At 41.9% G+C, this 27,790-nt stretch overlaps 1 protein-coding gene across 1 annotated transcript in view; it reads left to right on the top strand.

Moving 5' to 3' along the window:
- The window catches only part of Ccdc191 (coiled-coil domain containing 191), a 66,204-nt gene that overhangs the window by 8,341 nt on the left and 30,073 nt on the right, over positions 1 to 27,790 (top strand). The window contains exons 3-8 of the mRNA XM_059277635.1: positions 847 to 988; positions 4,642 to 4,779; positions 6,063 to 6,241; positions 7,864 to 8,087; positions 12,442 to 12,592; positions 24,438 to 24,628. Of these exons, the coding sequence (XP_059133618.1) occupies positions 847 to 988; positions 4,642 to 4,779; positions 6,063 to 6,241; positions 7,864 to 8,087; positions 12,442 to 12,592; positions 24,438 to 24,628 (1,025 nt within the window). The remainder of the gene's footprint in view (positions 1 to 846; positions 989 to 4,641; positions 4,780 to 6,062; positions 6,242 to 7,863; positions 8,088 to 12,441; positions 12,593 to 24,437; positions 24,629 to 27,790) is intronic.

The following is a 27,790-nucleotide window of genomic DNA, read 5'->3' as shown; positions in this document are numbered from 1 at the left end:
TGCTCTGCTCAGCTCCGTCATTCCTTTCCCGATCCCATGAATTTGGTCATGTTCTTCTTAAACTCTGGTTGAGTTAAAACAGTCCAGGTGACCACAGTGGTGGCTGTCTGTGTCAATTGTATTGAACCTGTGGTTTGCCTAATACACAGTGGTGGCCCCTGTTAGCTGTAGTAATTTGAGGAGTGAGCCTGTGGTTCCTGTTTACTTACAAGTCCCAGTGGCACAGAAATTGATATCAGATGTTTGTTCCAAATTAAGTATTCAGGGTTCAGGATCCCATTGCCTATGCCTTAAACAAAAATTACCCAAAGGGGGACAAAAGAGGTAATAGGATGTGATCAAAGCATGTTACATATGTATAAATGTGTCATAATGAAGCCACTATTTTTGACAATTAATACATGCTAATAAAATAAATATTCATTTTATTTAGTGTGTGTGTGTGTGTGTGTAGGCAGATGTACATGTATGCGTGTAGGTATACACATGCGGTGGCACATGTGTGGAGGTCAGTTCTCTCCTGCCACCTTGTGGGGTGTGGGGATGAAGCTCAGGTCGTTAGGCCTGTGTGCCAGCACCTCAAATCAACCCTGTTTTCCACTTAGCTAAGCCTAAACAACATTCTTACAAACACTGGGAATGCTGGCTAGAACTGGATGAGCTGCTGCGATTAATTCGACATTCCATACAAAACTAAAATTGCCTAGCATTCCAACCAGAATGGGAAAATTAAAGAATTGTACTAGTTGTTAGAAAAGCAGCTTCTGGAATTCTGTAGCCATGAACAGGTTATTATCATCTGATGGATTTCTTTCTTTCTTTCTTTCTTTTCCTGTTATTTTGAAGAGAGTGGAGAAAGCTTCAGAATTTGCCATTTCAAATACATATTCTGCCAGAAATGCAGATTTACCTGGAAGGCTGTGGCGACATGCAGTAGATCTGGGGACATGCGAGCAAACAGAGTATCATGATGATGTCTACGAAGAAGGTGAGAGGGTGCATTTGCTGGTGTGAGGATGCATTTGCTGGTGTGAGGATGCATTTGCTGGTGTGAGGGTGCATTTGCTGGTGTGAGGATGCATTTGCTGGTGTGAGGATGCATTTGCTGGTGTGAGGATGCATTTGCTGGTATGAGGATGCATTTGCTGGTGTGATGTTAGCAGTTCTTAAAGCATGGCTCGGCACTCACTGCAAAGTGTGAAGTGAGAGCTGCTCTTACCCTCGCTCTTAACCTTTGCTTCTCTACTGCTCTGAAGCCGCTTATTCTGGAGTTAACTCCATTACTACGTATAAGGCTATCTGTAAATGCTGTGTGTGTGTGTGTGTGTGTGTGTGTGTGTGTGTGTGTGTGTGTGTGTGTCTGTGTCCCTGGTGCTGGAGACACAGGTGCTCGTGAGCCGCCTGGTGTGGGTGCTAGGAACTGAACTTGAGTCTCTTGCAAGAGCAATCTATACTTTTAACTCGGAGCCATCTCCCCAGCCCCACAAGGCTGTATTTAAAGCCCACATTGTTTCTTAAATTTGAAGCAGCCACTGGCAGAAGCAGTTTGATATAATAGTTGACTGGAGAGTGGTGTAAGGTACTGGTCCTATGGCACAGACGGTGGCATATTAATTTGATCTGGTAGTCTATTGATGAATAGACCTTGAGTTTATAAACCAGTTTAGTTCCTTGTAAAGAGGCTCTAAAACCATTTTAACTTCCTTGCTCCCTCAACACTCCCTTCGTTTGGAATTCAACATCTTGATTACTGAGTTACTGAAGAACGGTACCACCTAGGGATTCAAGAGATTCAAGAGGGTGGAACCTGCAAAGGAGACTGGGAAGGAGCATCTCCAGGGAAGCAGGGAAGCCAGAGTACTGTGCCCTGCAAGCCAGCTTCTGTTTGGATTATTTATGTCCCCAGTTATTTCATTTATCTCTTCATTTATTCAATGCATGCATATTAAAATCTTGCTCCACTATATTAGGTACTAGAAGTTTTGATTATGAACAAGGAAAGCAAAGCTGTGCTTTCATGGAATAAGCACTCTAGTGTAGGAATGAAAAGAATTAAAAACAAATTATCAGGTAGTGATCTATTCAAAGCATCCCAGCTGGAGGGCAAGGTGGTGTCAAGAGCTTAAGGTATAGACAAGCTTGAAGTACATGAGGAGCTGAAGGAAAGCCTCTGAGCTGGTGCTTCCAGTAGACGTGAGCATGAAGGAGTGAGCAGGAGACCCATCACATAGGGCATTTTTGGCCTAGGCAAGAACTTAGATTTTATTCTGATCATAATAGGATGGGACAGAAGTATAAGGGGCCCATGATTTAAATATAGGAAGAATGTACTATTTGGGGGTGGGGCATGATGGGAAAAGTAAGCAGTGGGTAGCTGCTGGAGGGGTTTGGGAGAGAAGTGATAATTATTAGTCTCAGGTGGTTGATAGTTCCAGAAATGTAGGAGATCTGTGCTGTAAGTCTTGCCCACCCTACCTTCCACCCAGTAGCCATACATGATACTCTTTAAGAGCCCTCAGGAACCCCACAGTTGAAAGAAATGTTGTCTTCTTCCATTCCCCAAGCTTGCTAGGCCTTAGACTTTTTTGGTGAGGAGAGGTATTTTATCCCTACAACACCTACTGTCCTGAGAAACTACTAGCCCAGAGCAGCCATGCTGTTGTCTGGGCAGAGCATGCTTTACAAAGGTCTGTTTTTGTTCTCTTTCTTCTGCTCCATTAATAGTCTACCATAAGTAGTGCTGTGGGGAGCATACTGTGAAAATCTCTGCCTTTGCTTACCCTCCCCATCCGGTGGGAGCAGCTGTGTAATATAACTTCCAAAGGAAGTGCTCTTTCTTGGTTCTTTTAGTGCTTCCTAGTAAGCCCTTACTGTGAGTGGCATTTAATAGACCCAACTGGTTTACCTACAGATTATACACATAGAGGTGCACCTTGTTGTACATGGGTTAATAATTGTCATATTTGTTATACTTAGTTTCTGCTCTTGTCCCCCTGAGGTACCTTCCATGACCCCCAGTGGATGCCTGAAACTGTAGATCATGCCAGGCCCTACAGTATTGTGTCATATGGTTACACACTCATGATAAAATTTACCTCATAAATTAGTCACAGCGATTGATAATAAAATAATAAAAGCAATTATAATGTGAATGTCATCTCTCTTAAAATTCCTCCTTATACTGTACTCACCGCTGTTCTTGTGATGATGTATGATGATCCGGTACCTGAGTGATGTGATGAAGTGGGGTGATGACGAAAGCATGGAGACAGCATCGGGCTGTTATTTGAGGGTCCTGGAACACTGTCACTACATTATTGTGACAGCAATCAGTCTAGTAACCGAGATGACAACCAATCTCTAAACTAGCAGCAGGTAGTGTGTCTGGTGTGAATGTGCTGGACAAAGGAATGACTTGTATCTCAGGTGGAATGGCATAAGACAGAACATGTTTTTATTATACTATTGAAACCAAGTGCAATCCAGAACTTAGTATTTCTGGAATTTTCCATGTGATGTTTTGGGACTTTAGTTGACTTAGGTAACTAAAACTGGAAAATGGAACTACAGATAAAGGGCCACTGTTATAATTTGTTTTCTTCTAGTTTATCTATACTAGACATTTCTTGACTTCAGTTAATATATAGAAATACCTAGTTAGTCAGAACTATGAGATAATAATAACAATAAGTAATTTAAAAACAAAAGTCAGGCATAGTAGCATATACCTTTAATCCCAGTTCTGCAGAGACAGAGGCAGGTGGGTCTCTGTGAGTTCCAGGCCAGCCTGGTCTACATAGTGAATCTCAGGTCAGCCAGAGCTATACAGTAAGATCCCCTCTCAAAAGGGGGGAAGTGCTTTTTACTCAGAACCCTGCTGTGGCTTCTCATGCTTAGAGTAGTAGACCGAGTACTTAGAATGGGGTCAGGACTCTAAACAAAAGGGTTTTAGCCTCAGGACTTCTTACGTTTGTGACCAAAGTATTATTGTTGTGTGGAAGCATGTGAACAGGGTGTTTAGCAGCATCCTAGTCTCGATGCATTGGATACTGTTATCACTTGCCCTCCTTGTGAAAACTAAAAATGACTGTTTCAAATGAGGGCCAAGGTCCCCCTCGTTGATAACCACTGCGCTCAGCCTGACCTATAAACCACCTCTTCCATCTCGTCTGTCTGTCCCTCATTTCTCCAGCCACACTGCCCTCCTAATTACTTCTCCAGCCCTTGGGACACTCGTGCAGTAGGGCCTGAGCTTGCTCTCCCCCTGCATGGTACAGCATTTCCTTCTATATCCGTACAGTTTGCTCACTCCCCTCCTTTGCTCGGGTGTCTTCTATTGACCACCCAATTTAAAACCACAACACTTTGTCTCCATCTCTTGTTCCCCTGCGTTGTTTTTATCTTGTTTATTTGTTTTGTCTTTTTCCCTTGATTAGACTGTTAGCTTCATGGTGGTAACATTTCTCTTTCCAGTTTTGTTCCCTATTATATTCCTAATACCTAAAATAGTACTTGTCACATAATGAGTGTTGAAGTAATACTGAATGAATGAGTGAATAACGAATGAATGAATGAAAACAGCAAATAGAGGAAGCCTGTAAGTCACTGAAATACTAAAAGATGTTTTTGTTCTACTGATAGCTCAGGAGCTGGTCAATGACTGGCTAGACAACAGACTTCAACAGGAATTAGCAAGTGATGGAGGAGGAGAAGGTGCCGTGCCAAGCAGCCCTCTGGGGCTAGGCGCCCATGGCCATTTGAAGTATGACAGGTTTGATGGTAAGAACTGATATGGTTCTACTAAGCGTTAACATATAATGAATGTTTCTAAGAAGTGTTTTTTATTGTTTTAAATAATAAATGATGCATTTGGCTTATGTATGTTTGGTTTATGTTTGTGAGTTTAATTTTTCTTGATTGAGTATAAATCTCCTTTGCTATATCCTTAGTTAGTAAGCTCCTATTGCTTTTTAAAATTAAAATATTCTATTATTTATAATTTTGCCTATGAATTTATATAGCAATTAAAAGTATCTCTTGCCCATTTATCATTAGATAACTATTTACTTTGACAGAGAACACACTTAAACATTCACATATCATTTTATAATTATAAAATGCTTCTTATGTTTTGATTCATTTTCACATATAAGAGAGGCTATTTCTCTTCTCAGGATTTTTCCATTCTTTTCCTCTTTTGTACCAATTGTCAGACAAATTAAATAACAGACTTATAAGGGGTCCTCTATTGTACCTCAAGGGTTTGGGTTTTGTTTTTTTTTTTTTTATTTTTGTTTTCCTCTGAGGATAGGATAACATGGTTATGGTAGGGCAGCTTTCCACACCTGATTCAGACAGGTTTGGTGAAAGCAGCTGATGGCATTCCTCTTGTTAAGACTCCACAAAAGTCCCCCCGCTAGGGCATCAGTCATGAGCTCTGAAAGCTAGAAAACTAACATCACCTAGTCTAACTGATCAGTGTCTGTAGTCATTGGGCAAACACACACTAAACCTCTACTGAGTTACTACTTCACTGCTGTTCAAATGGCTTGAAGTTAAAAGACTGGGCATGCCCAGCATGGGTAAGGATGTGGAAGAGCTGGGATACTTCCATGGGACTGGTGGGATGTAAAGTCGCATTCCACTTTGGATGGCAGTTTGACAATTTCTTAAAATGTACCCACAGTACAGCCATTCTACAGCTTCTAGTAGAAGAAAGTGGATGAAAGCCAGGGCTAAAAGCAACACATGCTAGGGTAAGAGCTACACCGCTGAGCTACATCCTGGGGTCAGTTGAGGGCTGTTTTTAAGCAAGAGAGTTTTTGAGGTTGTTTAGGTTTTAGATCTGGCTGTGAAGAGGTTCTTAGTGACTTGGGTGAGGGCAATTCCTGATGAATGGAGCTTTGCCATTTTATCTGAAGGTGATTCCTGAGGGTCACACTCGTCCAACTGGCATTATTAGTTCCTACTTATCAGACCATCTCAGCTTTATATTTTTCAGAGTCCTTATGTAAACACAAATATTATTTTTTAATTCCTGTTTTGTTGTTTTTCACTCCCAGATTTATGTGGCTATTTGGAGGAAGAAGAGGAGAATGCCACCGCTCAGAAATTTATAGAGCATCTGCTCCATAAAGAGGTGGTGGATGCTGCAATGGTGGAAGAGCTTGGAAGGAAGGAAAACCAAGGCAAGAGGCAGCAGAAGGACCCTCGTCTTACCATGGAGATGAGACATAAGCAGGTGGGAGGGAAAACAAAATTAAAATGGATAACAGGAAGCAGTCTTTGTGTAACACATTTAATAAGCTTAAATAAAGACTTAGGCTTTATTATGAAAAGGGTGCCATCTGTGGTTTGGTAAGGAAGAATAAAAATAAAATATAAGAACTTCAGAAGAAAAATAATTCTCATAAACTGAGAGTAGGAAACAATTTATTTAAGAAATAACCAAAATTAGAGTAATTGATTTTGACCAGTTGAGTACTGAACTAAACTTTATTAGTGTGAATGTGGCACTTCCGATTATAAATATGTAGATTGCATTTGCTCCAATTTGGTCTTTGAATGGTGACATTAATATATTATCATGAATATTCTGCTGGATATTATAAGGATAATTCTTTTCTAGACAACTAAATTCACTCATTTTGTGATTATAATTTGAAAAGGAGGACAGATCTGAATTAAATCTAGTTCAGCTGTTTTGAATTGGAAAGGCATATGGGAACTTTCCTTCCTCCAAAAGGAATAGTAGGTAATAGAGGAAAAGGCAATCTCTGTGTCTTGCAAAGGAGTTTTGGAAACTCAGAATGACCATGCCTTTGCCGTATGACCAAGACTAAGACTGAATTGGCTCTAATGTCTACTTATGTATGTGCTGTCTTTTTACAGCATTAGATTTCTAATTACACATTTTGAAAATTCACTGTTTCAAACCATTAAAGTATGGGAATGTTGGAAAAATGGGGAGAAGTAGGATTTTGGTTTGATAGAAGGAAGGAGAGAAGTTTCGGTAAGACATATGCCTATTGCCTACAAGTCTTAGCCACAACTGGAGGGTGAAAAGGAGTAAAGTTAAGAGGGGAGCCAGGAGCTGAAGACTTAGTTTTGAAGAGGATGAATGTGCTTATTTAGAATTATCCACAAAGGTCTTGCTTTTAATTTCCAAATGTGACCACAATTCCTGGCGTACTTAAATAAAGATAGATATGAGGAGAGCCTTGTAGTGTTCTTTAAGGCAGTAGATTTTATTTTATCCTGCAGAGTGTAGTCTCCATAATGTATCACTGTGTTTTCCTAAATGATTGTTAAAGTACAGAGCCCAGAGGAAAGTAGTCTTCTATATACATAGGACAAGCTTGAGAATGGGAGATCATTTCTCAATAGGAATCCAAAGCTTGGGCTCTGACCCCTTCCTTGCACTCAGCTTTTCCATCACACAGGTCCTCCCAGATGCTGAGAGTCCTCTTCATCTAACTGTTTGTAGAACTTTGTATTGGTTTTCACTCAAGAAGCAAATGAGAGGCTGGAGAGATAGCTCAGAGGTTAAGAGCACTGGCTGCTCTTCCAGAGGACCTGAGTTCAATTCCCAGCAACCACATGGTGCTCACAGCCATCTGTAATGAGATCTGGTGCCCTCTTCTGGCCTGCAGGGATACATACAGGCAGAACACTGTGTACATAATGAATAAACAAATAAATAAATCTTAAAAAAAAAAAAAAAAAAGCAAATGAACTGCTTTATTTTCCAATAAACAATGGGGTTCTGGGTGGGAATGTTTCAAACTGGTTGTGTTCTGAACTTCAAAATGTGTTCTAAGTGTTCTACTGTGGCTTATCTGTTCTACTTGTGGCTTTTCTAAGGTAAAAGAAAATCGCTTAAGACGTGAGAAACAAGTGGAGTTCCAGAGAAAGGAGAATGCCCTGAAGAAAGCAGCCTTCTTGGAGGCTCGGTGTCTAGTGCAGGAAGAGAAGAGAAGAAAGGCTCTGCTGGCCAAGAAAGAGAAGGAGGGGATTCAGAGAGAGATGGTCCAGCTGCGGAGGGAGATCCTGGAGAGAAGGCGTACCGTGGAAGAAGCGTGGAAAACGTAAGCCGGTGGGATGCGCAGTGTGGAGGATGTCTGTTCAAGCAAACCTATCAGAAATACTGTCGAGTGTTAAAAGTGTTCTAACATTGCAAACACTAAACACAAAAGAAGAGAACACAATCTTAACAAATTACTTTTATTTCTCCATGTTTTCTCCTGATTGTGATCCCCTTACATGCTTAATTACAACCGTCAAGTACATTTAATTTGTTATTCTGCTGTACCAAACATGCCTGGAGTCCTGAAATGTATGCATTATCTCACTACATTTCTGTACCATAACGTATGATGATCTTGACAAATATCGCTAAGCACTTTGGCTATTTAAAATATTTTGCCAGTAGGGCTAGAGATATGGCTCAGTGGTGAAAAGTACCTAATATTTTTCTGGAGGACCTGAGTTCACCTTCCAGAACCTACCTTAGGTAGCTCACAACTACTTCTTAACGTCAATACCAGGGAATCTGATTCCTGCTTCTGGCCTCCACAACCACTGCACTCACACACATAAACCCACACATAGACTCACATACACATAATTAAAAATTAAATAAATCATTTAAAAAATTTACTAATATAATAATGCAATGGACATCTTTATCCCTAAAGCATTGTCATTCCTTTGAATTATATATATATATATATATACACACACATACATATATATACATATGTAATATATACATATATATTACATATGTATGTATATATATATATAAATATATGTTTTGTTTTCTCAAGACATGGTTTCTCTGCATAGCTTTGACTGCCCTAGAACTTGCTTTGTAGACCAGGCTGGCCTCGAACTTAGAAAGATTCACCTGCCTCTATCTCCCAAGTGCTGGGATTAAAGGTGTGCACCACCACTGCCCAGCCTGAGATGTATTTTTAGGATAAATTCTTGTGAGTGTAATTAGTGGATTAAATGGTATAGATCTTTCTGTGACTCTTAAAACATTGCCAAATTACTTTGAAAATCAGTTGTACTTGTTTACAGTGTCACCAGCTGTGGACCAGTTTACCACACTCTTCTCTGTATTGGGAAGTATCATTTTCAGTATTTTTTTTTTCACGTTTAATAGGCATCACAGTAACTGGTTTGTATTTATTTGGTTGCATAAGATTTTTAAAGGTGGAACATATTTCCTTGTTCCTTTTGTGGGGTTAGTAATTGCCCCCTGTCCTACTGTGAATTGCGCTAGGGTCCTATTTTCTGAGGATCATACAGCAAGTCGTTGCCTTACTGATAGAGAAGAAGACTATCTGACATAAGAGGAAAATGACAATAACCCTCACAGGATGTAGTATGTTATCTGTCCTCATGCAGAAAATGAGCTTCACAGGTGAAATAACTAATGTATTTATTCTGAGAAATAGCACTGATGCATGAACTGCAAAAATCTTCTAGCAACGTGACTCAAGTGTCTGAATACTCAGAGAGAGAGCCAGAAAGACACATTAGGTAATCAGTCCACCCCCATCAGCCCACACAGTGTCCCCCTGTGTTCTTGATTGCTCTCATTCTGCCCAATTTCAAACAGCTCAGCAGTGGACGTGTGCTCCACTCCCACAAGTGCCGGGCTCAGGCCTCCTCCAAATGCTGCTCTTTGCAGAAAGCAATCACCAGTGTTTTAGTGAGTTCTCACTAAGGTCAACTCTGTTCTTCAGATTGTTCCCAAGCCTTGAAAAAAGAGGCTGACCTAAAATAAATTGTGAAAACAAGTTACATTTGATGGTAGCAGGATTCTCTGTTCAGTTCACAGTGGGCACTCAACACATGTCCACTGGCCAGTCATTTCCTATCAAAGTTAAGTCTTACCCGTGATTACAGTGAACTTTCCAGACAGCAAATTGGCAATAAATAAATAGTCATCAAGTGGTATTTTCCTTTGACCTGGGAATTCTAGGTCTAGGAAAATTGCCCTAAGAACTGATCAGTAATGCAAAGATTTTTATACAATAATAACTAAAGTAGCATTATTTACAGGAATAAACAACAAATGCTACAAAATTATTAGATAATGGCTGTACAGTCAAGCAGATTGGCATGTTATTGTTTATTTCTTTGTGGAAATATGAATGGCTCTTCTGCCTCTCCAGTTTTCACAATTAAGCAGATACTATCTTCATGATGGCTTAGATATCCTGGTGTTATTTTAAAACTCAGACCCCTGTTCTGAAACTCTGTTATGTGTTTGCTTATTGACTTCTGGTATTTGCATCTCACCAAAGGCCTTGCATTTGGAATCTGCCACTCCATCCCAAGTCCTAGAACTGTATTTATTTAATGCCCCCCCCAAGACATGACTAGACCCATCCAGTATAATATTATTACAGAACTAGTATTTTGGGAAGATCCAGTAAGGTTTTTTTGTTGATAGGTATTTTTCTTTTTTCTTATTTGTATCCTAAATCTGCTTTACTACATAAAATATTTCCTTAAAGAGATTTATCAATTACAAAAGGAAAAAACAATAGCTTTGGTGATAGAGAGATGGGTCAGCAGTTAAGTGTACTTCTTAGTCTTCCAGAAGACTGGAGTTCAGTTCCCAGTACCCACATTAGAGTCTTTCATAACCACTATAACTCCAGTTCCAGAGGACCTGGTGCCTTCGTTGAGTCTTTGAGGGTGCCTGCATGCATGTGGCATAAACTAACACAGATACATAAATAAAATGAATTTTGAAAATAACAATAGACTTATACTAGATAATCAACCTTAGATAATCAGTGAATCAGGCAAGTATTAGCAATAAGTCATAATATTATGTGCCCTCATATAATACTTGAAAATGAATGACACAGTGTCTGTATTTTGGATTCTTCTCAACTTGAATTTCTACAACTGTAAAGTTCCTGAAAGTCTAGGTGATTGCCTGAGTTTTCATAGCTAATCTGGGATTCCTCACCATTTGTTCCACCTCATTAATAGTACATGGTTTATGTGTATACATCTGTAATTAACTCCAATAAAAAGACTATATTAGGAGCTGGGGGTAGCTCAGTTGGTAGAATGCTTGCCTAACATGCACAGAGCTCTGGGTCTGATCCCCAGCTCCATATAAAAGTAATGGCATATGCCTGTCACTCCCCATTTGGAAGTGGAGGCAGGAGGATCAGGAGTTCAAGGACAGCCTGGGCTACATGAGACAGTCTCTAAAACAGGGGGGTGGTCTGGGGAATCTTATCCAAGCAAGCACACTTGAGTTGGAATGTGAGGAGGATGGTCTGCGGGGAAAAGGGGATGAAAGCTAGGAAGAGTCTCTAGATTCTGTGCTCTCCTTAGTAATTTTTTATTCTATTAATGTTTCTTCCTGGAGAACATGTAAAAGCCCGTGATAGGAATCTCATTCCTTTTTTACCTAAGGATCCATTTAACCCTCTAATAAGAAGAGATAGGGTCTGGGAAGATGGCTCTGGGTGGAAATACATTTCACAAGCCTGACAACCTGAGGTCAATCCCCAGAACCAACTAAAAAGCTGGGTGCTGTTAGGAGTTGTTCTGGATCCTGTAGAAAGAGACCAGCACTCCAATTGAAGTGTCTGGGCAAGACAAACTCTAATCTTGGTCAAGAAATAAGGTCTACTTAGAAGAGTGGACACACTGAACAGGAAATACATTTGGATTTTATTCTAACTCAGGTGGTGACTATGTCTTTTCCCCATTGGCTGGGGTCCAGCTTCACAGTCTTATTCCCCATTCAGTAAAACCTTTGTTTAAAACCTTTACACAAAAGCTTTACTGGATAGGGAGGATCAAAACATTTGCATAAAAGTATTACAAGGTGGGGGGAGATAAAAAGATTTTAATACCTTGTCCTAAAGGAAAGTTTTTCTAGTATTTGAGAGGAAAGACTCATAATTGATATTTCTAATCCCAGCACTCCTACAGCAAGATGGGGACCAAAGACAGGACAGACACCCTGAGTAAGAAACAAGAGAGACCCTGCCTCAAAACAAAGTGGGAGAGAACCTCTCTCTTTCTCTCTCTCTCTCTCTCTCTCTCTCTCTCTCTCTCTCTCTCTCTCTCACACACACACACACACACATACACACACACACACACACACACTAAATTTTTTAGAAGGAAAAAGAAAGCTCACATCTCCATTACAGAGTACTTTATAGATATTGACAGACTTTGATCAGTGTATATAGCTCGATGGTAATGTAACAGAAGTGCTCCATTGAAGCATCTACTGTGCTGTTGTCAAAGTACTTCATAATTTTATTCTGTTTACATTTTTTTAAGTCACCTTACTCTGGAATGTTCAGTGTTCATTCATTCTAATATAGTAGACTGTAATTACTCATTATTAACTTTAATGACTATTTTAAAAATTGTTACTAATAGAGAGAAAAAAAGGCAGGAAGATTCTCAGAGGAATCCAGAAGAAAAAATGGTGGAGAGTGCTCACATTCATCTGAGTGAGGAAAAAGTTGCAAAAGAAAGAAAAAGAAAACTAAGAGAGATACTAATCCAGACTTTCAAGGAAAATCACCAGGTGAGAATTACAGTGCCTCTCTGTTCAGCATCCTGTAGCATGAATGACAAGACGCTCCATCAGAGATGGAATGAAGTGTGCTAGGTATGCTGGGTCATGCCTGTCATCCCATCTCTTGTGAGGCTGTGGCAGAAGGATCACTACAAGTTCAAGGTCATCTTGGGCTACATAGTGAATTCAAGTGTAGTTGGAGCTCCACGGTAAGACCCTATCTCAAAAAATAAGAGACAGAGAAAGAGGTAGAGAGAATGCTAAGTCCTTGAGAGGGAGAGAATGCTAAGTCCTTGAGAGGGAGAGGGAATGCTAAGTCCATGAGAGGGAGGGAGAGAATGCTAAGTCCATGAGAGGGAGAGGGAATGCTAAGTCCATGAGAGGGAGGGAGAGAATGCTAAGTCCATGAGAGGGAGAGAATGCTAAGTCCTTGAGAGGGAGAGGGAATGCTAAGTCCATGAGAGGGAGGGAGAGAATGCTAAGTCCATGAGAGGGAGAGGGAATGCTAAGTCCATGAGAGGAAGAGAGAATGCTAAGTCCATGAGAGGGAGAAAATGCTAAGTCCATGAGAGGGAGAGGGAATGCTAAGTCCATGAGAGGGAGAGAATGCTAAGTCCATGAGAGGGAGAGAGAATGCTAAGTCCATGAGAGGAAGAGAATGCTAAGTCCATGAGAGGGAGGGAATGCTAAGTCCATGAGAGAGAGAGAATGCTAAGTCCATGAGAGGAAGAGAGAATGCTAAGTCCATGAGAGGGAGAGAGAATGCTAAGTCCACGAGAGGGAGAAAATGCTAAGTCCATGAGAGGGAGAAAATGCTAAGTCCATGAGAGGGAGAGGGAATGCTAAGTCCATGAGAGGGAGGGAGAGAATGCTAAGTCCATGAGAGGGAGAGAGAATGCTAAGTCCACGAGAGGGAGAAAATGCTAAGTCCATGAGAGGGAGAGGGAATGCTAAGTCCATGAGAGGGAGGGAGAGAATGCTAAGTCCATGAGAGGGAGAGGGAATGCTAAGTCCATGAGAGGGAGGGAGAGAATGCTAAGTCCATGAGAGGGAGAGAATGCTAAGTCCTTGAGAGGGAGAGGGAATGCTAAGTCCATGAGAGGGAGAGAATGCTAAGTCCATGAGAGGGAGAGGGAATGCTAAGTCCATGAGAGGGAGGAGAGAATGCTAAGTCCATGAGAGGGAGAGAATGCTAAGTCCATGAGAGGGAGAGAGAATGCTAAGTCCATGAGAGGGAGGGAGAGAATGCTAAGTCCATGAGAGGGAGAGGGAATGCTAAGTCCATGAGAGGGAGGGAGAGAATGCTAAGTCCATGAGAGGGAGAGAATGCTAAGTCCATGAGAGGGAGAGAATGCTAAGTCCATGAGAGGGAGAGAGAATGCTAAGTCCATGAGAGGGAGAGAGAATGCTAAGTCCATGAGAGGGAGAAAATGCTAAGTCCATGAGAGGGAGAGGGAATGCTAAGTCCATGAGAGGGAGAGAATGCTAAGTCCATGAGAGGGAGAGAGAATGCTAAGTCCATGAGAGGGAGAGAGAATGCTAAGTCCATGAGAGGGAGAAAATGCTAAGTCCATGAGAGGGAGAGGGAATGCTAAGTCCATGAGAGGGAGAGAATGCTAAGTCCATGAGAGGGAGAGGGAATGCTAAGTCCATGAGAGGGAGAAAATGCTAAGTCCATGAGAGGGAGAGGGAATGCTAAGTCCATGAGAGGGAGAGGGAATGCTAAGTCCATGAGAGGGAGAGGGAATGCTAAGTCCATGAGAGGGAGAGAGAATGCTAAGTCCATGAGAGGGAGAGAGAATGCTAAGTCCATGAGAGAGAGAGAATGCTAAGTCCATGAGAGGGAGAGAATGCTAAGTCCATGAGAGGGAGAGGGAATGCTAAGTCCATGAGAGGGAGAGAATGCTAAGTCCATGAGAGGGAGAGAGAATGCTAAGTCCATGAGAGGGAGAGAGAATGCTAAGTCCATGAGAGGGAGAAAATGCTAAGTCCATGAGAGGGAGAGGGAATGCTAAGTCCATGAGAGGGAGAGAATGCTAAGTCCATGAGAGGGAGAGGGAATGCTAAGTCCATGAGAGGGAGAAAATGCTAAGTCCATGAGAGGGAGAGGGAATGCTAAGTCCATGAGAGGGAGAGGGAATGCTAAGTCCATGAGAGGGAGAGGGAATGCTAAGTCCATGAGAGGGAGAGAGAATGCTAAGTCCATGAGAGGGAGAGAGAATGCTAAGTCCATGAGAGAGAGAGAATGCTAAGTCCATGAGAGGGAGAGAATGCTAAGTCCATGAGAGGGAGAGGGAATGCTAAGTCCATGAGAGTTCATCTTAAATATCTAGACCAGCCGCACCGTTTGTTCCCTCTGCCTGCTGACTGGCCCACTGCTCAGTGTATCAGATCCGTATTCTGAAATGTTCTTCCAAGCTGTAGAGGTGTTGGGTGAGATCCCAGGAAACCAAGAGCTATGCTTAGGATTCCTTCTGAATAACATCTTTGGCATAGCCGTTGTTTTCTCTTGATTTTGAGACAGGGTTTCTCTGTTTAACTGCCCCGGCTGTCCTGGAACTCACTTTGTAGCCCAGGCTGGCCTTGAACTCACAGAGATCTGCCTACCTCTGCCTCCCAAGTGCTGGAATTAAAGGTGTACTGGAATAGCATTTAACTACTGCCCTTTGGCTGTTTTGAGCACCAGGCTTCTACTTTGACAGTCTTAAGGACATTTGTTTGGGTTATGCAGTCAGCACAGGAACAAGTCAGTCACTGCTGTTTGGGATCTGAAATCCAAACGTGATAATAACTTGGGTCCCTTTTCTCACTAATGACCGATCTACCTTTTATTTTTCCTTTCTTTTCCTTTCTTCAGAAGAATTTTTATTGAAACAATATCTAATGATTTTTCTAAGCTTTTAAATTTTTATTTTTATTCCAAAGAGATGGTTTTATTCCCATAGTAGATAGGTGAATGATCTATTCAAGGAAGGTTACTTAGTCCCACTTAATGAGGCCTATGTCCTTTGCACCCATAACTAACTTTATTTTGACAAATACCTATGTTCTATGTCAGTTACTTTAGAATTGTGTGACCAAAATACCTGATAGAAAAATAACGTGAAGAAGGAACGTTTCTCTTTGGATGATGGTTTCAGGAGATCAGTCCATGATCCCAGGCTCTAAAGTAGAGCATCACGGCAGCAGAAACATTGGGTGGAGGACAGCTGTTTACAGCACAGAAGACAGGAAACAAAGCCAACTAGAAAGTGGCTAGAGATGTGCCCTCAACATCCTGCCCTACTGACTTATTTCTCCATCTAGGCCCCCACTCCCAAAGTTTCCAGGACCTCCCAAGATAGCACCACCAGCTATGGACCAAACATTTGGAACATGAGCCTCTGGGGGACATCAGATTCAAACCATAACAGTTTCTTGGGTTATTTAAGCAGCTTTTTCAATGAAAGGCAATTGATCAAAATATGAATTAGGGATTATAACATTTCATATAAAATGAATTACTTGGCAGATTTGTAAATGAGATGGTTGGATGAGAAAAGATAAATATGTATATTCTCTGGCCCCCACAACACCTACAGTAGGGCCTTAGGCATTGCTAAAATTCATGAAAGTTAATAGGATGAATACATAAATGAGTGGATTTAACAAGAGAGAAAAGAGTGTAGGAAGATGCTGAGGAGCTTGATAAATGTAGGAATAGACTTATAAAGGCCCTGAAATCAATAACAGGAATTTGTGATATGCGTAACTAAGATAAAAGGAAAAAAGGAGTCAACATGAGTTATTAAAAGATGGACATAGTTTATGGTGACATCTTTGACTGATGGAAAGGAAGTTGTCATTATTCCAATAATAAAAATTTAATCAGAGTTTTAGTTTCAGAACTAGAAGCAAATGTTAAGAGTTAGGACTAGTATTTGAGAAAGTCCAGGCTGGAGAGATGATGGCTCAGAGGTTAAGAGAAAGACCGACAAGGACTCTTAGATTCTGCATCCTTCAAGAGATAGGTGTAATTAGTGTACGCTTCTAGAACAAGAGTAAAGATTGCTAATGAAAAATAGGAAATGGGCTAAGCGTGGTGCCTCACGCCTATCCCAGCCCTTGGGAAGCAGGAGCAAGTGGATCCCTGAATGTGAGGCCAGCGTGATATACATACTGAGTTCTAGGACAGCCAGGGCTACACACACATACACACACACACACACACACACACACACACACACACACACACACGTGCACGTGCGAACTGGAGTTTACAGACAGTTGTGAGCCACCATGTGGGTGCTGGGAATTGAAACTGGGTCCTCTAGTAGAACAGCAGTCCATGCTCTTAAACACTGAGCCATCTCCCCAGACCCTGTATGTATTTTAGATATAATAAATGTTTTAGATAGAACTACAGAGTTAACAATAACAAAACTAATAACCAACCTAAATCTGATTGCTTTATTTCAAAAGGACATGTCAGTGTATTTGAAAAGTAAAAGTGACAACATTTGAATGAATGGTTCTTGTTTTGCCACAGATTTTTTTTTCTTTCTCATACATTAAGGTTCTATTTTGAAGGTTGATTTTGGTGTACAGAAAAGTTACAAAAACTATATGGACAGTTTCAATCCCTGTCACCAGCCATTTCCAGTATTGAGCAAGTCTAGTGCTCAATCTAGGAAATTGGTACCACTGAGAGAGACCCTGTTAGAACATCACCCACTTGGTGTATGTAATTATTGATTTTATTCAGTGTGGGCTCACCAATACTTATTTTTCTCTGGGTTATGGTATTCTCTACTTTGTAGCTTAAAGGATCTCATCTTTGGCCTTTGAAATAGCTTTCTGCCATTTCTGCCCTTTCAACCATTTCCATTTCTTTTTAGGTAGTTTTTAATGGCACCACAGGATACTCCAGGTCTATTTTTTTTCTGCCATAGTGCTGAAATCAACACTTGTACATAGAATCCTGGTTCTTTTTACAAGAGAATGATCTTTAGAAACCAACCCTATTGTGCACACTGCTTGGAGGTGGGGGCTATTTCTGTCCCTTCTTAGCACATAGAAGAAGGAAATCAATCTATGTCTACTAACCCGTGCTTGCTCATACCTTCTGTTTATGTCTGTCTGTATATATATTACATACATAATTTAATACCTCTAATTCCAGTACAACAGTATAGGGATGAGTGTCATGTTATTCCTCCCCCTTCACCCTTATTTGTAATTTACATCTGGACTGTCTAATTTGTACTAATCATTGTGAAGCCATGATATTTTCAGTGTAGCCTAGGTGACTCTCCCCACATCATACCTCTTTCCCTGACAGTAACAAAGCTGGCCCGTTATATACATTCTGTTGACTTGTAGTTAAGGCCTACTTTGCTATAATGTAGTTTGAGAATTGCTAATCCAGGAGCTGGGTATGATGAGGCACACATATGTTCTCAACATAGGGAAGGTGGGGTAAGAGAATCAGGAAGTTAAGGCCATTTTCTGATATGTAGTGTGTTAGAGGCTAGCCTGGACTGTGTAAACTCTTACTCCCAAACAACTATGGGAGCATATCTAACTACAATACAATATTTGTGTATTGTTTACTTTAGCCTTACAGTTTTCAGTCAAAATATTATTTCCTAACATTGTTCACGTTCTTCTCTTCCCCTTCAGTGTGGCTGCGTTATTTATTATGATATGGGTCTTGAACCTCTAACTTGATATTTCTGCAGTGTATTCTGAAACACAGTAAAATCTACCTACCTGACTCCTCATACCTTTACACAGACATAACTGGAAATAGTCTTTTGTTAAATTCCAGTACAGGTCTAGTTCTAAAAGAGCCCAAAGGTGCCTTCACCAGCCACACGATGAATAAGAGGAAAATGTCCTTTGACTCACATCAGGGCAAGAAAACAGCCTGTGTGCTCAGAATGTTCCACAGCACACACCTGATAGAGATACTCATATAAAATATTATCGAGGGCTGGAGAGATAGCTCAGTGATTAAGAACACTGGCTGTTCTTCCAGAGGACCCGGGTTCAATTCCCAGCACCCACATGGCAGCTCACAACTGTCTGTAACTCCAGTTCCAGAGGATCTGACACCTTCACACCAATGCACATAAAGTAAATTTAAATAAATTTAAGAATATTATCAAGAAGACTTTATGGAATCTCTTTCTAAGAGTTGTTCCGATGTAGGTCTCTATCGTTTTTTGAGTTTTGATTCTGGGTTTTAGCTGTACCTCTAAATTCTTAACATTTCATTTAAGCCATTTAGTTAGTTAGTTAGTCTTGGGTTTTTTTTTTTTGAAACAGATTTTCATAGCATGGCCCAGACTGGCCAGCAGCTTGCTATGTAACCTAGGCTGGGCTCAGACTCAAAGCTGTCCACTTGCCTCGGCTGCCCTAGTGCTGGTGGGCCGTATAATTAATAGACTTCGGAGAGACCTGGCCTCTCTTATCAGTGCACACGTTCAGGTTGGCACTTATTCGCTTCATTCCTCACGTTCCTCAGCTTTCCTCTTCACTCTGTCACGACTTGTTTTTGGATAGTAACTTTCCAGTAGAGCCGATCCTATTTTCTCTTTGATCTGGCAGTGGAATCTCTTAGGGAGATTCAGCAATTCACGTGTCATAGCTAATTAGCAGACACAACATGGGATTAACTATGAAATTCTTAACACTGTTTGGAAAGTGCCTTCTTAATTCTCTATTCTGAAATACATTTTTGTTTAATAAGATTAGAAACTCTGTTATCCCTTCTGCTTGGGAAAGTGGCCGAGAACAATGGAACATGGGGTGATATTAGCCTAAATCTGCATTCTCTGGGGAGAAGGTTTTGATTTTCGTATTTGGTTGGGTTTTTCTGCTAGAGGGTGAGATAATAATGACCCACAGGAATCATTGTTAATATTATGCCTGTGGCGTAGAGCCTTCCAAAAATCCATCCTAAACTAGACCAAGAAAACATGGTGATATGGGGGTGGGGAGGACTCTGCATTTTTTCTCCTGGCAGGATGCTGGAAACTGTAGTTAAGTACCTCATTTATACAGCATGGTTCCTTTCCAGAGATCTTCCTGTTATCAGAATGCCTACAGAGCACCAAAGCAAAACCATTTCTGAAGTGGCATGGCCACGGTCCTCTGCCGTGTCGGGGAGGGGCCTCTTTGCAAATCAAACTGTAGAGAAAGAGATGCCAAGACGTAAAGGAAGCGGGTGGAGACTGGTGAAACTCTGCCCCCTAGGTTTATTGCCAAAAGCACTATGTGGGATACATTTTATAAAGTGTTTGAGACAGGTATGCAGTACTTTTAATATAGCCAACTTTACAGAAAACTTCCCATTAAAATTTTATCAATTTTGACACAGAGTTTTCTTTCTTGTCATTTTTTCATCATGGCCAAGCCAGTTTGCCCATTCTCGTGAGGGGATAGAGTGTAGAGCCAGTGTTAGGCCTTTAAAAGTGCTCTAGGCCCAGAGGTCACTATTTTCAGCAGTGTTTGTTCCCAGTGCTGGATCTTGGACCCAGGGCCTCATACATTCTTGGCAGCTACTCTACCAATACTTATTTTTCAATATGTTTGCTTTTGTTGTTGTTGTTTGTTTTGTTTTTTGAAAAAAAAGATACTGATTAAATCTTGCTTTTAAAGATTAAAGGGAAAGCCTATGCCATAAGTCCAGGCCATTCTCTCAAAGTTTACAGAGTAGAATAATTTTTCTTGAACACTAGACATTTCTGGTGAATACTTGTAAAAATCTCCTGTGGGTGAGGACAGTGGCATCACTCATTCATTGTCTTGTTGCTGGAGCACCCTGGAGCTGAAACAAGCATTTGCCTGGTGTCCTCTGAGAGAAGACGTGTTCGTAGCATAGTTTATGTGTGTAAATGCCCAGGTCTGGAGAAGGTGAAACAGAAAATAGGGACTGATGAGAGATGAGAGCATCTCAAAGGAAAAGGAAAGACCACGAGGAGCAGCGACCTGTCTTCCCTAAAGACTTGGTGGTATCCTGAGATGTAGTCTAGGCTATGCTGGGAAAAGGAGCCCATCCTATAGTGATCAGGCTGTAAGCTACATTGTGGTAAGACTAACAACTGCTTCCTAAAAGTACTCCTTCTAGAACAATACAGAATAACTATTCGATAAATACAATATTGTTGATTGGACTTCTTAACAGCATTAAGAATTTACCAAACATCCTTATGTTGCCTATATATATTGAAACATTCATGGGTAAAATGTTCCAGTGTCTGATGTCTGGTCTTCATTTTTAAACTCTGCAGGTGAGGGAAAGGTGCAGGAAGACAGACAGAGCTGTTGATTGGTGAAAGTGTTGATAAGTTGTAAAGCTGAGTGAAGGTTTATTTTTTTTTTTTGCTGTACTTTTGGATATACTTGTTAAATTTCTGAAACTAAGGATTGTAAAAAAGTTTAAAAGAAGAAAGAATGAAATTAAGTGTAGAAATGTCTCCTGGTAGAGGTGGTCAGACTTTAGGCCTCTGGAGTTTTCCATGCACCTGACAGCTTTCTTTTCTTTGGAGGGTGGGGGCAAAATGATGAAGAGTAGAGTCGCATAGGTCACAGGGTGCTTGGTTTCCATCCCAGAATTCAAGGCTGGCCCCTCCCACTGCAGGCTTCCCTCGCTGTGGTGAAGATCCGTGTCAAGCACCGGTTCTGTGTAGCTCCTGTGTGCGTTCTTCTTACAAACAGTGCTCCCGAAGGAAAACAAGGCACTGAAGGTTTCTTCAGTCGCAGCATGGAATGTGTTCCTTTCACACTGGGAGCAGAAAGGAGTCCCTAGGGCGTTCCTGGGAGGGCAGCCTTCTTCCTGACATTTGAACCTCAGCCAAGTCCCCTAGACTACTGGTTGCAGCACAGTTAGTTCCATTCAGCAAAACTAAATTGTAAACTTGTTGACATTTTTGTCCTCTTTACAATTCATTGTTTATTTTTCCATGACAGAGAATTTTGATGCAATTATCAGCGAGCTTTCTGACAAAAGGGAAGTAGCTGAAGAATTTTGATGAGTTACCCACTTCATTAATCAGAACAAGAATCTCTAGTGACAGGGTTAGAATTACAATGAAGATTAGATAGCAAATTGCTGTTCCACCTAGTGTCAATCATCCGCAGTGACAGCAGTGTGATTACACATCAGGGAAGAGCTGCTCTTGCCAACAGAATGAGGGCAACTCCAGTGCAGGTAATAAATTTAGCAGGGTGGGCTGTCATTTCTTCTCTTGAGTGGAATCCTTAAAAACCAAATGCTGTCTTGTGGAAGATTTTAAGGGGGAGACAGCATTTCACTTTAAAACTTCCTCTCACATTGTAGTATTGTATTTGAACAATTATTATAGATGCACACTTAGGTACAGCTCATCCCCACAGTCATTTTCCCTGGTTCATTTACCATACCAAGCACATCACTGCAGCTTGATAAAGAGATGGTAGAAGCTAGGGGAGAATGCGTGATTACATTTGGAAACCATCAGCAAGAAAAACCAGATACAGAAATGAATGCAGTAAGAAAGAAAGACAGAGAGGCCATGCTGGTTCCATGGCTAGGGAAATGGAATTCTCCTGGCTTAAACAGAATGCACTCCTCTTCCAACTCTAGTGCGCTTTTAAATAGCTCTTGTTACAAAGAGCAAAGGGCTAGAACACCACTGTCGTTCTAGACCAGTGGTTCTCAGCATGTGGGTGAAGACCCCTTTGAGGGTGGCATATCAGATATTTACATTACAATTCATAACAGTAGCAAACTTACAGTTATGATGTAGCAGCAGCAATAATTTAATGGTTGGGGGTCACCACAACATGAGGAGCCATATTAAAGGGTTGCAGGATTAGGAAGGTTGAGAACCACTGTTCTAGACTGAACTGATGAGGAGAAGCAGACAGTTTCCTGGGGCTACAGAGGGTGACCTTTAATCCTCATTGTCACTTTGCCTGGGCTTAGAGTCACCTAGGAGACACACCTGGGAGGGAGTGTGCAGAGAGGTTTACGGGAAGAGGGAAGAGCCGTCCCAGGGACTGTCCCAACCAAATCAAAAGGAGAAAGCCAGCTTAGATAACATTCATCCCTCCCTGCCTCCTGACTGTGGACACAATGTGCAACTGCCCCAAACTACAACTACTGCAAGACCTTTGTGTCTGTCACCCTTCCCCTGCCTTGATAGACTACATACACCCTTGGACCTAGGGCCCAGATAGAGACCTTTGTGTCTGTCACCCTTCCCCTGCCTTGATAGACTGTATACACCCTTGGATCTAGGGCCCAAATAGAGACCTTTGTGTCTGTTACCCTTCCCCTGCCTTGGTAGACTGTATACAACCTTGGATCCTGCCTCAAGTTCCTGCCTTGGCTTCCCTCAACAATGGACTGGAACTCGTAAGCCAAATAAGCCTTCCTTCCCCGAAGTTGCTCTCATTCGTGGCATTTATCACAACAACAGAAAACAAGCTAGCACTGAGAACCATTTTGTGAAGCCAGTTCTCTCCTTCTGGGGATTCTAGAATGGAACTCGGCTTGTCCGGCTTACAGGATAAATGTCTACCAGCTGAGGCATCTCACTGGCCCCAGCCTTTTATTTCTCTCTCCTATTCCCCTATAACCTTCCAAAAGTAGAGACTGTTTCTTCAACAACTTTGTTGAGAGTTCCCAAACGGAAGCACAGTGGCAGGTGTTTAGTAAATGTTGAAATAGCATCCCTTACGTATTTTTACAAGAAGAGGCTGTGAGTTAGGCTCAAGGCTTTGAAACCCATCCTTCCCAGGAGAGCCGCTTCTTGGGACATTGCTTTCCAGTTGACCTCACACTTGGAGCTCCCATCATGTTGACATTCCCAGTTAAGGGTACCGTCCCCTTCTCTCGGGACTGCCACAGTCTCGTGGACATCGGAAAACTTGAGAGTCTGATAAAGTGTGGGGGTGCCTTGGCTGAAAGATGGAAAGCTTGCTGTGGAATACAGTGGAGGAGTTCTACAGTGGAGGAAGAGCTGGCTATAGGACTATCTGTGGGGAATAAGTGCTGAAGTAGGCAGAGAAGGGGCAGGAAAGAAAGACAGAGAGGTTAATAGGAAGAGATGGGAAAGTGTGACATTAGTGCTGAGGCTAAGAGATGATAGTAGATTGATCTAGAAAGAACAGAATGTTTTCATGAGGATAGAGTATATAGATGAGGAGTGAGTGGCAGTGGTTTTCTCCTTAGACCTGGATCATGAGTGAAGTACTCCCTGAGGCCTTCGTTAGGGTGGTGGACCTTGTCTAATTTGCTATTGGCTGCATAGGCACATGATGGCCTGGACAGCTCTAGGCCTTCTCCTCCAAACCCCAACAACATGATTAGTGGGAGCCCAGCGAGGCTCGTCATTTTTAGATGCCTTGTTTTCAAGGAACAGAGACCCCATTCTGTTCCCCTGAGAACTCCCATGTTCACTCATGAAGGACATGAGTGGTACTCAAGACAGGATTGAACTAAAGGCTTACTATTTGAAGCTCAAGATAAAGCCTTGCGGGGCAGATCAGGTTGGAATCTGTTCTCTCAAGCTTCTCAAGGCCTCTAGTTCATGTCTAAGATATGAGCTGCTATCCCAGTTTACCACAGGACCAGTGCCCTGTGATGAGAATTAAGTATTTCAGTTTAAGTCATGGAGCTGTGGGTACCTCTGATGCCTGACTTAAATATTTCTCATTCCTATAAGCATGAAAGAATTGAGCTTTGTTCCATTCCGTCAGAAACACAGGTAACAGATTTGTTCAGACAAGTGTGATGGGAAAATCTGAGGACAGGGCTGTCAATGTGGCATATTTCAAACACAAAAGCTGATTGGTGGTGATTTTCCAAATGTTTCCACTTCAGTGTCAAAAACGGTATTTCTCTGCCTGGCACAAGCTGACTCTGGATCATAGGATTAAGCTGGGGAAAGCTGGGACCCTGTCTGACTGGAAGCTTCAACTGAAGGTCCTGCGAGCCTGGAGAGACTATACACGATCCCAGAAGATGGAGCGGGAGACCCAAGCCTTGGAAAATGACCTTAGGGAAGAGAACAGGTACATTACTTCAACCCTGAAAATCCTCCTGGTGTGCTTATCTAGGGCATCTTCCCTCTGAAGAGGCCGGAAATCAGCTCCAGAAACACTGTCCTCTACAATCAGCTAGGATACAGTGGTCTGTTCTCCTGTTTTACCCCAGCTAGAGAGACTTTACTGAAAATGAGAAGCAAAGCGGTTATCTGATTAAAATGTGCCGATGAATCTCGTTCCCTTTCTGTAAAGGAAAGATTGGGCTTCCATTGCTAGGGAACAGCACTGCACCTTGTACCATCTCACAGTTCTGAAGAGGGAGTTTGCTTCATATGCCAATAATTCTCATTGATAGAATTGCTGTCTGCACATAGAATGTTAATTAAGGACGCAGGGAACATCCATCTGGGAGGGCCAACCTGCCAACAGTGATTCCTCCCACACTGCTGTCTTTTGTTCCACACCTTATTTAGAGGTTTCTGACGCTTTTAGATCAAGTCCCTCTTTGCTGGTGCTGTGTCACACAGAATTTATTGTCAAATAAAGCTTCTTTTATCTCATTATCTTAAAATTAAATACATTTTCTCTTTTCATTTCCAAGTTTAACTTAGCGTGTTGTTTTTGTGTGTTAATTTTGTTTTGTTGCTGCTTAGTAGTGTTGGCTGTTGAACCCAGGGCTTTGCATATTTTACTACTGGGCTACAGACCCTCAGCCCATCACCTTTCTGTTCTAGAATCAATGTCATAGGAGCAGAAAGAACCGTTATGTTCTTAAGTATAATCACTACTGACGACTCTGTCATTCATTCAAGATGAAAAACTAAGTGAATGGTATGTGGAAGAGTTGTTACATTGAAAGGCATAGCTGTGCACCCCGATGATAGCATCAGACCCTGGAGGTTATACAGGCGTTTGTCACATGAGGATATATAGGCATTTGGCCCTTGGTCCATTGTCCTCAAAGAACTCAGTTATGCGAGAAAAACAGTATCTGGAGACAGTACAGGTGTTCAGCATATTGTACAGTAAGTTCCCTTCTGCTGCTAGGAACACAACAGAGCGAAATGTCACTGGTCGGGTAGGTGTCTCAGATTGTGTAAAGCAGGCTTCATCAGAGGAAAGTGTAGCCATCTGGTTTGGCTGGAGATAAACATGTGGCCTTCTGATCCCTGAGCCTCTCCAGCCCCCATGAAAAGCTGTATATGCCAGGACAAGGGGTTTAAGTATTAGTTGGTTATAAGGTGCATTTCTAAAGCCTTTCTTTTGTACCATACAGTGGGGACATCTTTAGTGGAAAGGGCTACTGGAGAAAACTCTCCTTTGATCTCTTTCCAGAATCTCAGGACCTCATGATTGCTGTAAGGAACTGGAATGGCAGCCTACTGGAAAACTGAATGATGGGGGTTTGCTGGGTAAAGAATGCGAACTGGAGACAGCGTAAGGGCATAGAGTGGAAAGTGAATGTTCAAGCCGCCTGTAAGACTTGCATGCCAGAAGAAACTTGTAGAAGAAAAATCTGGAGAACTCAGGATTCCATTCCAATTAAACAGTTTAAATATAAAGGCACTAAATGGAGATTTCATAATAGTATAATGTGCCAACTTTTTTTAAGATCTCAGAACTTTTAGTCTGGTATCTGAATTATTTTCAGGTGTCTATTTTTAAATGTTCAGAATGGGTACTAAATTTTTTTTAACCGCTGAAGTTAGAAAATATTGAACTTATAATACTTTTTTACTATAAAGCATTAGAACAAAACACACCCTCGAGCAGGATGACATCTTAGGATGTCTGATCCAGCCCCTGGCTTCAGGGAGGAGGACGAGAAAGCCCTGAGAGGAGAAGTGAGTCACAAAGCCGGGTGGAGCGAGTGTGGGCCGAGAGCCTTGTCCTGGGGTGCCCCTGCCAGACAGTGCTGCCCCCAGTCAGGACCAACAGCGTCTTGGTTGGGGTTCCCAGGCTAGCCATGAGTCTGCTGTGTTGCAGTTTGCTTTAGACTGTGATAGGAAAACTAAAGGCGGGGACTAACAGATGTCAGGTCATCCGAGAAAGGAGTGAGACGGAGGAGCTCAGACCCTTCTGAGTCCCCAGCTCTCTGTGTGTTGACTATTGTCCTAGAAACTGATTTAGGAAATTCAGACCCTGGACCATCTTCATCGTGCCCAGCGAGGTTTCTCGGCGTTGCCTCGGTGGACACTGACTAGAGTGGTGAATGAGCCAGGTAGTGAGGGGAGGTTCGGGTGCTTCCTTCCCTGCAGTTGAACTGGAGTCTTCATGCTCCAGTGAGTGCCATGGCTGGGTGAGAGCCAGTGGTAGAGGGGCCCCCCACAGGGGTGACAGGACACAGGTGATGCTGTGGCTCATCGCGTCTGCTGTGGATGCTGTTAAAACCACTTGTCTGTTACTCAGCTGTGAGCTGAATCCACATCTCCAGTTTCTGCACCCACTGAGGTTTCTCCTCAGGGTCTGCTCCCCTGCAGGGCCCAGCCTTGTGGGCTTTCTTCTGTTCTTCCCATTCACCCTCTAAAGCAGCAACAAATCCCTCTGTTCTTATTCATAATTTAGGAACCTCCTTGGCTTTCTGTGCACAGCCTCACCTCCACTCCAAGGGTTCATCCCCTTATTCTACAAATGTGTCTTGCTTTCTCTAGTAGGAATTGTGGTCATTCTATTTCCATCCGTCTCTTTTCTTTTAGAAGTAGTGATTATGTTGGATGTGATGGTGCATGCCTGTAATCGTAGAATTTGGGAGGAGAAGGCAGGGTGATGAGGAGTTGGAGGTCATCCTTAGCACATAGCCAGTCTGAGGCCAACCTGGGTTACATGAGACCTAGTCTCAAAAAAATAAAATTAAATTAAAAAAAGAAAAGGTTATTGTGACTAATGGTTTTACTAAATTTTAATATAATATCATACTATAATTTCAGCATAACAAACATTTCCAGTTTCATTTGCTTAGGTAATGCCATAAACTATTCACACCTTTGGTGTGGTGGTATCGAAATCTTAACAGTGTCAATTTCCTTAGCATTTCACTTTCACAGGTTGGCTCCATATCTATTATTCTCCTCTCCCTTCTTCCTTGAATTTATAGACAGCTCTCCAGGAAAATGGGAACAAGCAGGGTTTGATTTCAGTATCGTCTGCCGGCCTTTCTTGGGTTCTCTTCCCCTGCTTCCTCTGGACTTC

The sequence above is a fragment of the Peromyscus eremicus genome, chromosome 12 (assembly GCF_949786415.1).
Source record: "Peromyscus eremicus chromosome 12, PerEre_H2_v1, whole genome shotgun sequence".
Lineage (NCBI taxonomy): Eukaryota > Metazoa > Chordata > Mammalia > Rodentia > Cricetidae > Peromyscus > Peromyscus eremicus.
Note: the sequence above shows the minus strand (reverse complement) of the source record. Positions and strands in the feature narration are given on the sequence as shown.